Below are 12,680 nucleotides of genomic sequence, written 5' to 3'. Positions count from 1 at the left end.
ATCTGGATTTGAAAAATATGAACGGATCCGGAAAGATTTAAAAATGCTTATCTGAATTGGGATCCAGAAAGTTTTAAAAACACATCTGAATTGGGTTACGGATTTGATCGGGTATCACAATATCTATCTGAGTCAACTCCGATTCTGATATGGAAATGGATGCGGTTGGATTTTATCTGAACTGTTTTCTGCCCTATCCTTTTTCTATGAAAATTCACATTATGGCTTATCATATTAAGCCCTTCAACTTGGGTATCTTTGTTGATAAGGTTAAGAGGCTCCTAAACAACTAACCTGTACATGCTTGCTGAATTTTTATAGTAAAAGAACAAGTCTAGTGGATTATGATACTTAAGCAGTTTCTTAGTGATAGTATTAGCATTATATCTGTTCCTTGCTGACTTCTTGCCTCAATGTTCCAATTATGCAGGTGAAGACATGCTCATTGCCTCAACTTCCTCGATATAAGGAACTTGTCTCTGATCTAGGTCCTATTCATGCTCGGCTTTCATGTGAAAATTCCATAGCTAAAAGACATCCTGTTTACAGATGCAGTGAAGTTCAGGTTAATCCACACTCCAATTGAATACGGTATTATGTGTGATTTTTTTTTTTTTGAATTCTAATAACTTGAATTTGTTTCCCAATGACATATCAACAGAGGTTGTCCAATGCATGTGACATTTTCTGGGTGCGAATTGATTTTATACGTCTTATGCTGTATTATTGAACTGATGGGATAAAAGTGTGTCTTCTTACTTGCCAATTTATATGGAACCTTTTATTGATGCTTATCAGGAGAGTAGTTCGAGTGCCTTAGTGTAAGTTTTTGGCTTCTCAAACTTAACCAATTAAGTGCCAGAATTATGAGTCATTCCTCACCACAAATTCCTATAAAGGTTTACTTCCACTATTAGTGAGACTCTTCAAAATCCTCAGATTTTCTATATGTCATGCTTAGGCCTTACGCTGCCTTCATCAACTTTCAACATAAATCTGTCTATCTCCATTTTGCACTGTGTTGGTGTTTTTTTATTTTACATATCCTTACTATTTGAGGTTTTTCAATACTATTAGGTGTAACATATGCAGTGTTGAAACTTGAAAGCTTATAATAAGGTGCCAACACTTAAAATCTCATCTCTTGTACTCCCATCTTATATGCATGGGCCTCTCTTTTGCTCAGCAATGCATTATTTTCAAAATTACTTCTACAATGTTTCATGGGCATTTAAATATTTGGCTCAGCAACAGGAAAATAAGGAGATAAGTGGCATTATGTAGGAAAAAAAAGAACAGTTTGAACTATATAAATTTTAAAATATTGCATAGTTGAAAATGTTAGAAACTGTTATTTACTAAGGTGTTGTAAAGGACTCAATCTTCATCCAAACTCCAAAATCTGCTCAGCAATATGAGCAACATGGCATTTGCATAATTGTTTTGCAATACCTCCATCCTAACTGATCTCTAGATACACAAGAAGTTTATTTCTAAGTTCTTATGTCATCATGGTTCGTTGAACTCATTGTTAGAACCTAATTACCAGGAAACTTCTGCCTAGGGTATGCTACCTGCTTTGGAAACTCTTTGGAAACTCAAGACCTCACTGACTTCATAAGTGCTTCCTTAACATGTTTTTAGAATATCCGCTTCCACTTCTGCACACCTGCACCCATACCCACTCTTGCACCATCTCCCAGTTCTACAACTAAGGTTTGAACAGTCCAACTCTTCAATAGCTGCATTCAAAGAATTTGATAATTATCTAAAGTTTCTGATGCACACCTGATTCACCACTGTCAAACTCAGCGAGTGCAATTTGAGATTCAAGTTACTGGATTCTTTTCTGTCCTACCCTCGTGGATACTGTTCTGCGCTATCCCGTCATAGTTGTTGTAGTTCTATTTTTGTTGAAATAATCACACTGGTATCTATTTTATGGTATGACTCCACTGTACTACTTGACCATGCATTTTGGCTAGATGTTCACTTCCACTGTTATTTCTGTGGAAATTGCATTTAATATTCTCTAATATGGTCCTTATACCCATCTATGAAATACCTTAGAGCTTTAAGTATGTTGGTATAGCCTCTTTGACATTTGTTGTGCAACTTTTTAGTTCAAGCAACTCTAATCTGATGTTGATGTAATGGACATGAGACCTTTTCTGACTTCTGTCAATTTGGATATTGAGTGTATTTTCCCCCTCCAATACACCTCCCACCCTATTGCCCAGTCTCATCTTACAATAATTCTTAATGGTAACAATCAAAGGTTTACATGTAGCTTTAGAAAAGCCTTTCAGTGGCCTATCTGTTTCACTAATTGCTGGCTTTTAAATTCTAGTTATCAACCCTCTCATTTGAATATCAAACTTGCCATTCTTATCAAGAATCAATGTGTTAGTTCATGCTTTATCTCCTACACACTTATTTGTTTTACCTTTGTGGTTCTTGATGCTATTGGGCTTCTCAACTTACCAATTGGAAGTTTGGCACTATGAATTCTGGCTTGTTCATGCTTATTACTCAGAAGAGCATGAGGATCTTGGCTCTTAGTTCATCACCGTATTTCAGTACCACATGGCTCATGATATTGAGTTTTTCCAAGATTTGCTGTTTTCTTGTAGATTTAATCTTACATTGTTTACTCTTCTATGGAAAGAATATGCTATTTGCATTTCTAGCAATGTGGTTTATCATCATAAAATGAGGCACATTGAGATTGACTTTTTATTATGGAAATAGTATCTACACTTTCCACTTCTCTCTTCGTTTTGGCCTGTTATTATATTCATCTGCCACTTCTCCTCTTTAATATTTTGCCTTTACTGCACTTTATGCTTTGTATCTTTGTTGCTAGTCTAATTTTTGTGGATCAAAAGTTCAGGCTGAAGCTGCCGGCCACTTCTTAAGTGTCATGAAAGGCTACCTAGAGTCCCTTTGTTCTAATTTGCGGTCTCATACCATCACTAATGTGCAATCAAATAATGATAAGGTTGGCAAACTCTTAACATTTCATGTATCTGCTAGTAAGCAACAATTTCTTTTTAAATTATATTTTAATTCTTCCATATGTGACTTCTGAAAATATTTGATTATGGATTCAGGTGTCACTTCTCCTGAAAGACAGTTTTGTTGATTCATTCCCCGTCAAGGATCGACCATTCATTAAGGTACTCTACTTTTCTCTGTCTTTCTTATATTCTTTTATTATTGTGTCTTTATTTTTAACCATTCACACTTTCACAGTTATCTTCTGAAAAACTGCACATTCTTTGTTCTCATTTCTTTCTTTTGGGGATCAGGGTCTTCTGCATTTGATAGAAAGTAATTTCACACACACACACACACACACACACACACACCACTTATTAATAAAAATTAATTAAGTTACCTTTTTTGTTGTATATATACATTTTCATGAAAATCAAAACACTAAAAGCTTCTTTGTGGACTGGATTAGCCGTGTCAATGGTACGTCTCTCCTTTGCTAGAAATGATTAGGATAGCTTAGCATAGTCTAAAATGTGAAAGGAAAATATTAATTTTGTTTTGGAGGGATTTTTGTCATAACGAAATTTGCACGTACTTTGTTTAACTATATCTAAGCTTTCATATTTTATATTAGTTCACCTTGTGACTTTTCATGTTGTTGAAGTTGAAAGGTTTAATGAAGAAATAGGAGATGTCGAGGACTTTTGGTTAATTGCAATTTTTCTAGGCATTGATGATCATAAGTTAGCTCAAGACATGCAATAGTGGTGGTTTGATTACCGAATATATTAGAGTAGGAATTCATGATTTCCAAATACCTTTTCAAGCTTAACATTCAAGCATTATATAAGGGTATGTATCCAAGAATTGTTTATATATCCAATTTTTGATGTACATACGCAAAAAAGAATATTTATATAAGGGTATACATGCAAACACTAAATTTGTGAGGGCATACTTTTAATGTTTTAACTTTTGAACACAGTCAATAAAGTATCTTAATTCTGCTTATGTGCTTTTTTGTTTCTTTTTAAGCATAATCTCAATGCTTGAACAATAGTACAAATGCCTGTTCAATTTCTTGTAATCTTATTTCCATCCTTTGTGAATACCAACATTTAAAGTCAATAATATACCAAGGTTTAGTAAAAATATATATAAAGTCAATAATGATAGCATGCATTCTAATATCATCATCATTAATCAAAATGAACATTTCAAGTCTTTTGATCCATTAGTCTCAAGTCTCAAGATAATTTCCAATGGATCTTTCTTTTGCTAAGGAAGAAACATTCATGCAATCATCATCTTTTCTCCAACTTTATTTCTTTTTAAATATTTTTTGCTTTTTCTTTGTATGCTTTTGTCTCTCTCATTTGTTTTTGTTTTTGAGCTATTTAGGAGGCTTTATATAACTATGGTTAGAAGCAAGCTCCGCCATGTCGATACCCGACTCTGGGATGGTCAGCCGGCAGTATGGTTCAGTAATGCTGTTGTACCCAGGGTTTGCCATACCGGGCCGAACCGCCCGGTATGGGACGTGCTGAACCGTCCCGACGGAGAATCGAGACGGTTCCGGCATGCAAAACGGTACATGTCGTTGTCGGGAAGAAAAAGAGAGGAAGAGAGAAATAGAGAGAGAGGGAGGAAGGAAGAAAAAGAAGGAAGGAGATCCGTCGGAGGCCCTCCGGCAGGCAGCCGTGGCCGTCGGGCGACGGAACGGCCTCCCGCGGCTCCGCGCGGGGAACAGGGGCGGATCGCCCTTGTTTTTCGAATTTTTTTTTTAAAAAGCTTTTTCAAAACGAAGTCGGCAAGTGGTTTGCCAACTTCACTTAATTAAGTCGGCAAACCACTTGCCGACTTCATTTTGAAAAAGCTTTAAAAAAAAAATCGAGAAATAGGGGTGGATCGCCCCTGTTCCCTGCGCGGAGCAGCGGGAGGCCGTTCCGCCGTCCGACGGCCACGGCTGTCCATCGGAGGGCCTCTGGCGGCCCCTCCGGCGGATCCCCTTCTTTTTCTTCCTTCCTCCTCTCTCTCTCTATTTCTCTTTTTTTCTTTTCCGATTACCTTCGTCGGTTCGCCTCGATTCGGAACGGAATGGAGGCGTGCCGTATCGTATCATCGGTCGGCCGATCCGACCACCGGTACCGGTACAGGAAATCTTGGTTGTACCATTTTATGTTGGGTCCAAATTGACACAGCAAAGAGGGGGAGTGGGAGAAGGAAAGAGGAAAATAAAGAGAGAGAAGGGGAGGATAGGAAAGGGAGAGGGTGAAATGGCGTCCGGAGGCTACTGGAGGGTCACTAGAGGCACTGCGGAGGCTGTAAAAAAAAAAAATAGGGAAGTCGGCAACAGAGTTGCCGACTTTGCCTGATACATCGAAAATAAAAAATAAATAGGGGCCGAAGCTCTTGTTTTGATCAAATGGAGGCCCATGGCCTCCGGTGCCGACTGTGCCCGATACATCGAAAATAAAAAATAAATAGGGCCCGAAGCCCTTGTTTCGATCAAATGGAGGCCCACGACAGCCTTCGAAGGCCATTTCACCCTCTCATTTTCCTTCCCTCCTCTTCTCTCTCTCTCCCCCTCCTCTTTCCTTCTCTCCTCTGAGTTGTGTGGATCGAGATGAGATCCACCACCTTGGCAGCGGCAGTAGTGGCCTTGTCGGCCCTCTGGCGGTCTTTGGAGGCCGTCTCTCCCTCTTTCTTTCCTTCCCCCTCCCTCCCTCTCTCTCTTTTGCTCTCTTTTTTTCTCCCACCTCTGTTTCATCAGACTGTTTGGTATGGTTCAGCCTTCCATGATTAGAAGTAACCCATGGAAGAACAACTAGATGTAGAAACTAACTAGGTCCATAAACATTGCTCTGGGTGCCATTAGAATTTACAGTAAACTATCATTCTGCCTATTGCTATTGATGGGCTAAAGGCTTGACCTATTATTAAGGATATGTCAATGTATGTGATAAACTAGTTCAAAATATTTTTTTCTCATTGTGAAAGACAACATATATTATCATATTTTTGCTATAAACCAGGGGATAGCCATTAAATTAATTGGTTTTGGAAATGTATTTCTGAATAATAATATGCAAGTAGAGGGTTAATCAGAGCAGCCATCTTAGTTTGTTTCTCTAGGGAATAAAAAATATGCAGATTATGGAAGTGAACTAATGATACAAACTAGAATAATTCAGCCTGAATTGAATAGTTAGATAAAACCACGACAATCTATCGTTCAAATAATAATGGGTGATTCTTCTATGTTCATTATGCTCAATTATAAGGTTTGTTGTCATCATCATTATTGATTTGAGCAAAATTCTGTGATTGATTATCAACTTGTCCCTCAGAGAACCAATGATTTTTAGAACTTCTAGTCTCTCGCAAGATATGCATTTAGAAAGATAGTTGATAGGAAGGAGACCTACCTATGATGGAACCTGGCAAGGCTAGCTCGAGTTTCATTGTAGCCTAGGCCTGATCCAAAAAAAAGCTTTTGGCTTTGAGTAGGGCCTAGCGGCAAAAGCCTTTTCTAGGCTTCAGTTTGAACTTGAGCATATTCCTCGTTCTAAGCCCTTTTTACCCAACACAATGAGCGTGCAAGGTTTGGGGGTGGGGGGAGAAATTGAGAGAGAAGAATCGAGAGATCACATAAGAGAGGAGATAGAGAGAGAAGAGAGAGGAGAGAGGAGAGAGAGAGAGAAGAGGGAGTATTGGGAGGGCAAGGGGAGAGGGGAGGGAGGAGAGAGGAGAGAGATCGGAAGGGGGAGAGAGGAGAGTGGGGGGCTAGGAAGAGGAAAGGGGAGAGAAGCAATAGGAGAGATTGAGAGAGAGAAGATAGAGATGAGGAGGGGAAGACGAAAGAGGAGTGGGTGGGCTACTGGGGAGGTAGAGGAGGGGAATGTAGTGGGTGGGTAGTCGGGAGTAGGGGCCTATGCAAATTGGCCCTTATGTTAGGCTCAAGTTGGGTTACAGGGGAACTTGCTAAAGAGATATTATGAAATAGTGCCTTGTACGATATTAACAGGAGGCTTCTAGAAATTTGTTCTCAAGCCCAAAATTTTTTTTGCCTTGAATTTCAAGCCCAAGCCCAAGATCGGCTATGTTGGTACCAAAGCTCGTATCAGTTGGCCGGTGGCATGGATTGGGATACCCCTGTGCCATTCTATGCTGGGGTTTGGGCTTGAACCAACACAACAGAGATAATAGGGGAGAGGGAGAGTCGAAGAGAGGAAAAGAGAGGGGGGAGGAAGGAGAGGGAGAAGGCGAGGCCGATGGTGGTTGCTGGAGGGCCATGGAGGCCTTCGGATGATCGAAGGAGTGGGAGAGGGAGATCTGGAGAGAAAAATAGAGCGTGCTGGGGGGGAGGGAGGAGGAGAGGGCAGGGAGGCTGGCCGTGGCCGTTGGAGGGCCGCAGAGGCCTCCGCAAAGTCGGATCTTCCTCCTGCCCTCTGGCAGATTGAAACCTCCTTGCCCTCCCTTTCTCTTTCTCTCCCTCCCCCTCTGTCTCTCTCATTCTCTATCTATTTTCCTCTCTGCAGGGGAGGGCAGAGGGGCCTTTAGCAGCCTCTTCGGCCTTTTCCTCTTTTTTCTCCCTCATCTCTCTCTTTTCCTTCTTCCTCCCCTCGTCCTCATTGGTGTTTCATTGCATGCGCTAGAACTATCCCGATCGGCCTCTGGTACAGTTTAGCAAGCTCCGAACCTAGTGGTTCCGTTTGGTTCAGTGAACCACGCTCAAGCCTAACTGAATTTTTTTGGTCTAGGCCCAAACATCGACCTGAAGCTGGCCCAGTTTGATGAGCTTTTGGGCCAGCCCAAGCCCTTTTTTAGCCCAAAACCCTCCTAATTTGTTAGTGTAAGCTCATGCAACAAGGGAGCAACCATCTAACTTCTTCTAGACTTAGGAAGAATTTGACGGAAATGAAGATGCAAGGGGTTTTTTTTGGGTCAAAGAAGAGGACCTGGTTTAATGGAAGAAAGTGCATTCAAATTTAAGGTTCATACATTAACTTGTTAAGTCATGAACATGGTTATATTGCTTTTCTTTATGGATATATTATAATTTATATGTGGTAATGAAAAGTTAATAGAGAAGGCATTGTCATAAAATCTATAGTAGAGGCTTGGAGGACAAAATCTATTGATGTGGCATGATCGTGGTGTGTGTGATTCTCTTATTGATATGAGAGAATACTTGGAGCATAGTTAGTAGATAAGTCTATGGATCTATATACAAAACTCGGGGTAGATATAGGCAGGTGGTAGGTTGGAACTAGGACTGAGAACCTAGTCTATCTTGGCAATACTATACCATACTAGAGAGATAGGGACCTAGGATGCATTCGGAATGCTAAGCCTCTTTAGATCAGTCATTCAGGTCTATCTTGATTAGGCAGATCGGTGGCTCTCCATCCTAGCACTTAAAACGGTCTAGTGTCCTAAGATGCCAATATTTTTATTTATTTTTAAGTTTTTTTCCACTTAATTCTTTTTATTTATGCTCATTCTAGTTTTTCTTAATCCATCTTGTACTATCCTAGTGCATATTGACTTGGCTTTGGATTGGGATCAGCTTCGGTCAAGGTTTCAAGTACTTCCAGAACAGGATGGTATGAATGATACCTTATTGTGCAGGTAGGTTTTTGGCATCTGTACACAATATCATTACGGGATAGTCTTGCACTGTGTTTCTGGTAAAAAACCAATATTAGGTCTGGTATCGATATTTGAAACCTTGGCCCCAGTATTGGGATTTAAACCCTTGGCCATTGGAAAGAATATCTATAGAACTATCACCAGCATAAGTATAACATCAGCTATCAGTTTGGCAGCTAGTCAGTTCATATACTCTCCTTTGATTTTGAATTGGAAGGTGATTTTTGGTATTATTAAGGTATTTTATGCGATGTATCAAGAAAGATGGTCATAGGTCTTTGTGAAGCATCATAAGTTTTTTAGATACTTATTTGGGCTATATTTGTCTTTTGACAGGATATCTACCTTTGGACATTAAGCCTTCAAATAGAGGGAATTATGTAACTTGGAATAGCAGGAAGCATGGGTTGAAATGTTGTCCTAGAAACTACGATATTGACTATGGGGAATGTACCTTTTTTATCCTTTGGCATGAATACATTTTAGTTGTGGTAGATGCTGCTATGCGTGTATCTGCTACCTATTATGCTAGAAGCTTATAACACTGCTAACAGCATGTGTGCATGTCTATGTGCACACTAGATTTTTCAGCCTCACACTATTTTTTCCTTTCTGTTCCTTTTTCCTCTTTTCCTTCACATATTTTTCTTCTTCCATCAGTTTTGTTCTTTTATAATTTTCCTATTTATTAAATGCTTGATCATCATTAGCTAACGTAATTATTGTTAAAAGCCTAGACATAGGTGCCACTGATTTATGTCCTGGGTTTGCCCATGTGCTTGCATCTGGCCCAAATAATCAGGTTTGGGTAAAGAACTATAATTGGGTTGATTTCTGGTTATGTGAATTGGACCTGTTGAAGTTGGGTTGGGTTCTAGTTTGCCTCTCTTCAGCATGTTGGGTCTTGAAGGGTGAGCTAGGACCGTCAAAAGGCAACTGTATGTGGTCTAGATTGGATCTTTTTTTCAACCTAGAATTGCAAAAAGAGAAAGCTAAAAGTAAAAGGGGAAGAATCTTCTCTTCCTTATGCCTTGGGTTTGATTTCTTGCCCTCCATTTTTACTTCTTAGTATCATATGCTCTTTTTGGCTGTGGAGAAGAGGGGAGAGAGAGAAACTCTTCCTCTCCAAACTTTCATTTTTTTTTTTTTGTTTCACTTTCAATGCCATATTTGCCAAGTTCCTCTCTGTGCCCTCGCTCCCTTCTTCAAAAGAAAGAAAACAACCACCATCATTTGGCCTTGCCAACAACGGACATGCCTGTATCTGACATTCTTGATCTCCACCTCTTACCCTTTTTTGTGTAAGATCCCATCCCTATTGTTGTGTCTTACAATCTTCTAAGTTGTTAATACACTTCCATCACTGTGCCTCTCACTCCCCTCTACAACTGTTCTTATCAAAACCAAAATTCTTGCCCAGTGCCATTGTGAGATCCTTGCTTGTTGTGCTGGTTACAGATTTGAAGTAGGACACGATTTAGATCTTGATTTTTGAAGAAGTAGAGTTCAAAGGATATTTGGCCATGGTAATGGCATAGGAAATCCACTTATTTCAAGGAAACAAGCAAGGACGTTCAAGGGTTTCAGAAGTGATGGAATCAGAGCTGTTTTCTTTTCCATTCTATTATTTTTATTTGGGCTGGTAGATTGTTTTTGGCTCCATTTAGCATAGACAGTTCATGTTTGGATCTACTTATTGCAACCCCATTACAATTTAGTTAGGGTTATTATTATTATTGTTATTTTTATTTTTGACCGGACCCAAGTCTGACCCGACCCAAATCTATGCTGACCCGACCCATTGCTGCTCCTGACCAGAATTCCAACAGAAGTTTAGGTGGTGTCCATTAGTGCCAAATAATGATGACTTGAACACTAGATGTCATCGTGGAGTGGCTTCACACATTTTGTTTGTAACTTCGCTTTGTAGATCTAGATATTGTGGTCATCTATGACATTCATTGTATATTATGTTTGGGTTTGAGTTCTAACTTTATTTGAGCTTTTTGATTAACTCTGGATTACTGTTCAGAAAGGCTTTCTTGGTGCTTGCCTTACCTTTCCTCTCAAGATGAGTCTTCTGTGGTGCCTTAAAGGCTTATGAGTCTGAGAGGCGAATGTGCGGTGTGTACTGGCTTATTATATCATGCCTTGCACCGGTGGCATGCACAGCCTATCATTTTTGCAGGCAGGGTGCATTTGGAATCCTGGAGTAAATGATTTAACTTGCTCCTCTTTACACTGGAATAAATTACCCCACCGGTCCACCATGCATGGCGAAATAATATATTCCTTAGTTAAGTGTGATAAATAGGTTTGGATGGCAAAAAGTTTACCCTTTTTTCAGAAAAAAACTATTTGATCCATTTTTGAAAAGTGGTTTAACCCAAGTGCTTGAACGAGTATTTAGCTGAAAAAAGGTGGAATTAAATTGGTTAATTGTCTTTTACTCCCTCTTGTTCTGGTTGCAAATGTATATCTGCTGTTGCTAGTTATTTTGGCATATTTTGTAACCACGTCTAAACACAATGCTCACTTTTATTACCTGATTTTAACATGCATCTCCTACACTGAAACCTGTCCAGAAAACCCACATGGCCTATTCCTTTCTCTTGAGGCTGTCTTCAGTTCATTATGGAGTTGAATATCTCATGCAGTTTTTTAGGAATTTCAGTCATGGTATTGTGCATTGCACGAATAAGCTCCTATATTTGACGCAGGAGCTATTTATTCAGCTTTCATTTTTTGAGAAGAAATTATTTATTCAGCTTTTTGACCTTCGAATATAATCACTGTTGCAGCTTTTTGTAGAGACACAGCTGTTCTCTGTTCTATCAGATTCTCGGCTTTCCACCTATGAGCATGAGTAGTCTTTACTTTGGTAATATACCAACTAATGCATGATCAATCAAGAGCTCATTTTGTAGTATCAAAAGCTGCAGAAAATGTTATGCACGAGCATACACTACGGCTGCTCGGTGAACTGCTACATGATGTTCATAATTTACGTGCAGGGAAGGTTCCTGCATAGAATCTTATTCCCAGAAAGAAAATCAGCATGCTTATATTGTAACTTGATTACATGGTAATACTATGGCAGGCCCTACCAAGTTTGGCTGCTTCGGGGCCTTCGGCCATGATGCATCCCGGTCTTTTAAAATGGGATGCCATGGCTTGTTAGGGTTGTGTTTGCTTGTCCTATTGTTGTATATCTGTATCCAATAAACTTTTATTGAGCGGGCCTTTGGTCACAGGCCATTTTTTGTCTTATGTCAATAAATTTTTACGATCATGTGAATCACAATCATGACCACATGTCGAGCTTATAGTTTGTGGAGGTTGTTCAGTATCCTAAATTTAGAGAATGCATGTTCATTTCAATGCTTGAGAATACCATAATTCTATTTACTGGATAACTGCATCATATAATTTTCCATGCTGCTACTATTTCTAAAGCGATGCATCATGAAAAAATTGATCAGCTTATAAGATCCCTGCTTTGTAGTAGAGATGCTAGATGTTTTTTTGTTGTCATTTCAGGTTAATCCTTGCTGTCTTTACCAAAATACTTTTGGTATGGCAAAAAATTCTATTTTGTTTGTTCATTTTTTAAAGTTTGAAAGTTGATATTTGGTTGATACAAAGGGGAAATTTAAAAACAGGAAAAACTATAGCTGATGAAAGAAATATGTGAAAATTTTAATTGGCTGTTATGTCTTCTCGACCAAAAAGATTATTTTGAAATTTTTTTCTAACACAATTAGGCAGCTATGATGCATAACCTTTTGGACCTCTTATTAATAAATATATAGAGGGATGTACCAGTCCCTCTTTTCGCTAAAGAAAGGACAAATTTTTTTGGGTAGGACCTTATCGTTTAGAGTCCACAGCATATGTAAAATCACATGAAAGAACTGTTCCAGTAAACCAAGTGTGCATTGGAGAATGGAGCCTTGTTAACTTGCTAGGCTCCGAGGTCTTGTATCAAAGCTTTATGCACGTGATCTGAATTTGTAAACAGAGAG

General features: G+C 39.2%; 1 protein-coding gene across 1 annotated transcript in view; it reads left to right on the top strand.

The window, feature by feature from the left end:
* The window catches only part of LOC105053615 (uncharacterized), a 32,364-nt gene extending 20,316 nt beyond the window's left edge, over positions 1 to 12,048 (top strand). Inside the window, 4 exon segments of the mRNA XM_010934855.4 lie at positions 431 to 565; positions 2,894 to 3,001; positions 3,114 to 3,179; positions 11,457 to 12,048. Coding sequence (XP_010933157.2) covers positions 431 to 565; positions 2,894 to 3,001; positions 3,114 to 3,179; positions 11,457 to 11,525 — 378 coding nt within the window. The 3' untranslated portion in view covers positions 11,526 to 12,048.
* Positions 12,049 to 12,680: the final 632 nt, after the last annotated feature.

Source organism: Elaeis guineensis, chromosome 11 (assembly GCF_000442705.2).
Source record: "Elaeis guineensis isolate ETL-2024a chromosome 11, EG11, whole genome shotgun sequence".
Lineage (NCBI taxonomy): Eukaryota > Viridiplantae > Streptophyta > Magnoliopsida > Arecales > Arecaceae > Elaeis > Elaeis guineensis.
Note: the sequence above shows the minus strand (reverse complement) of the source record. Positions and strands in the feature narration are given on the sequence as shown.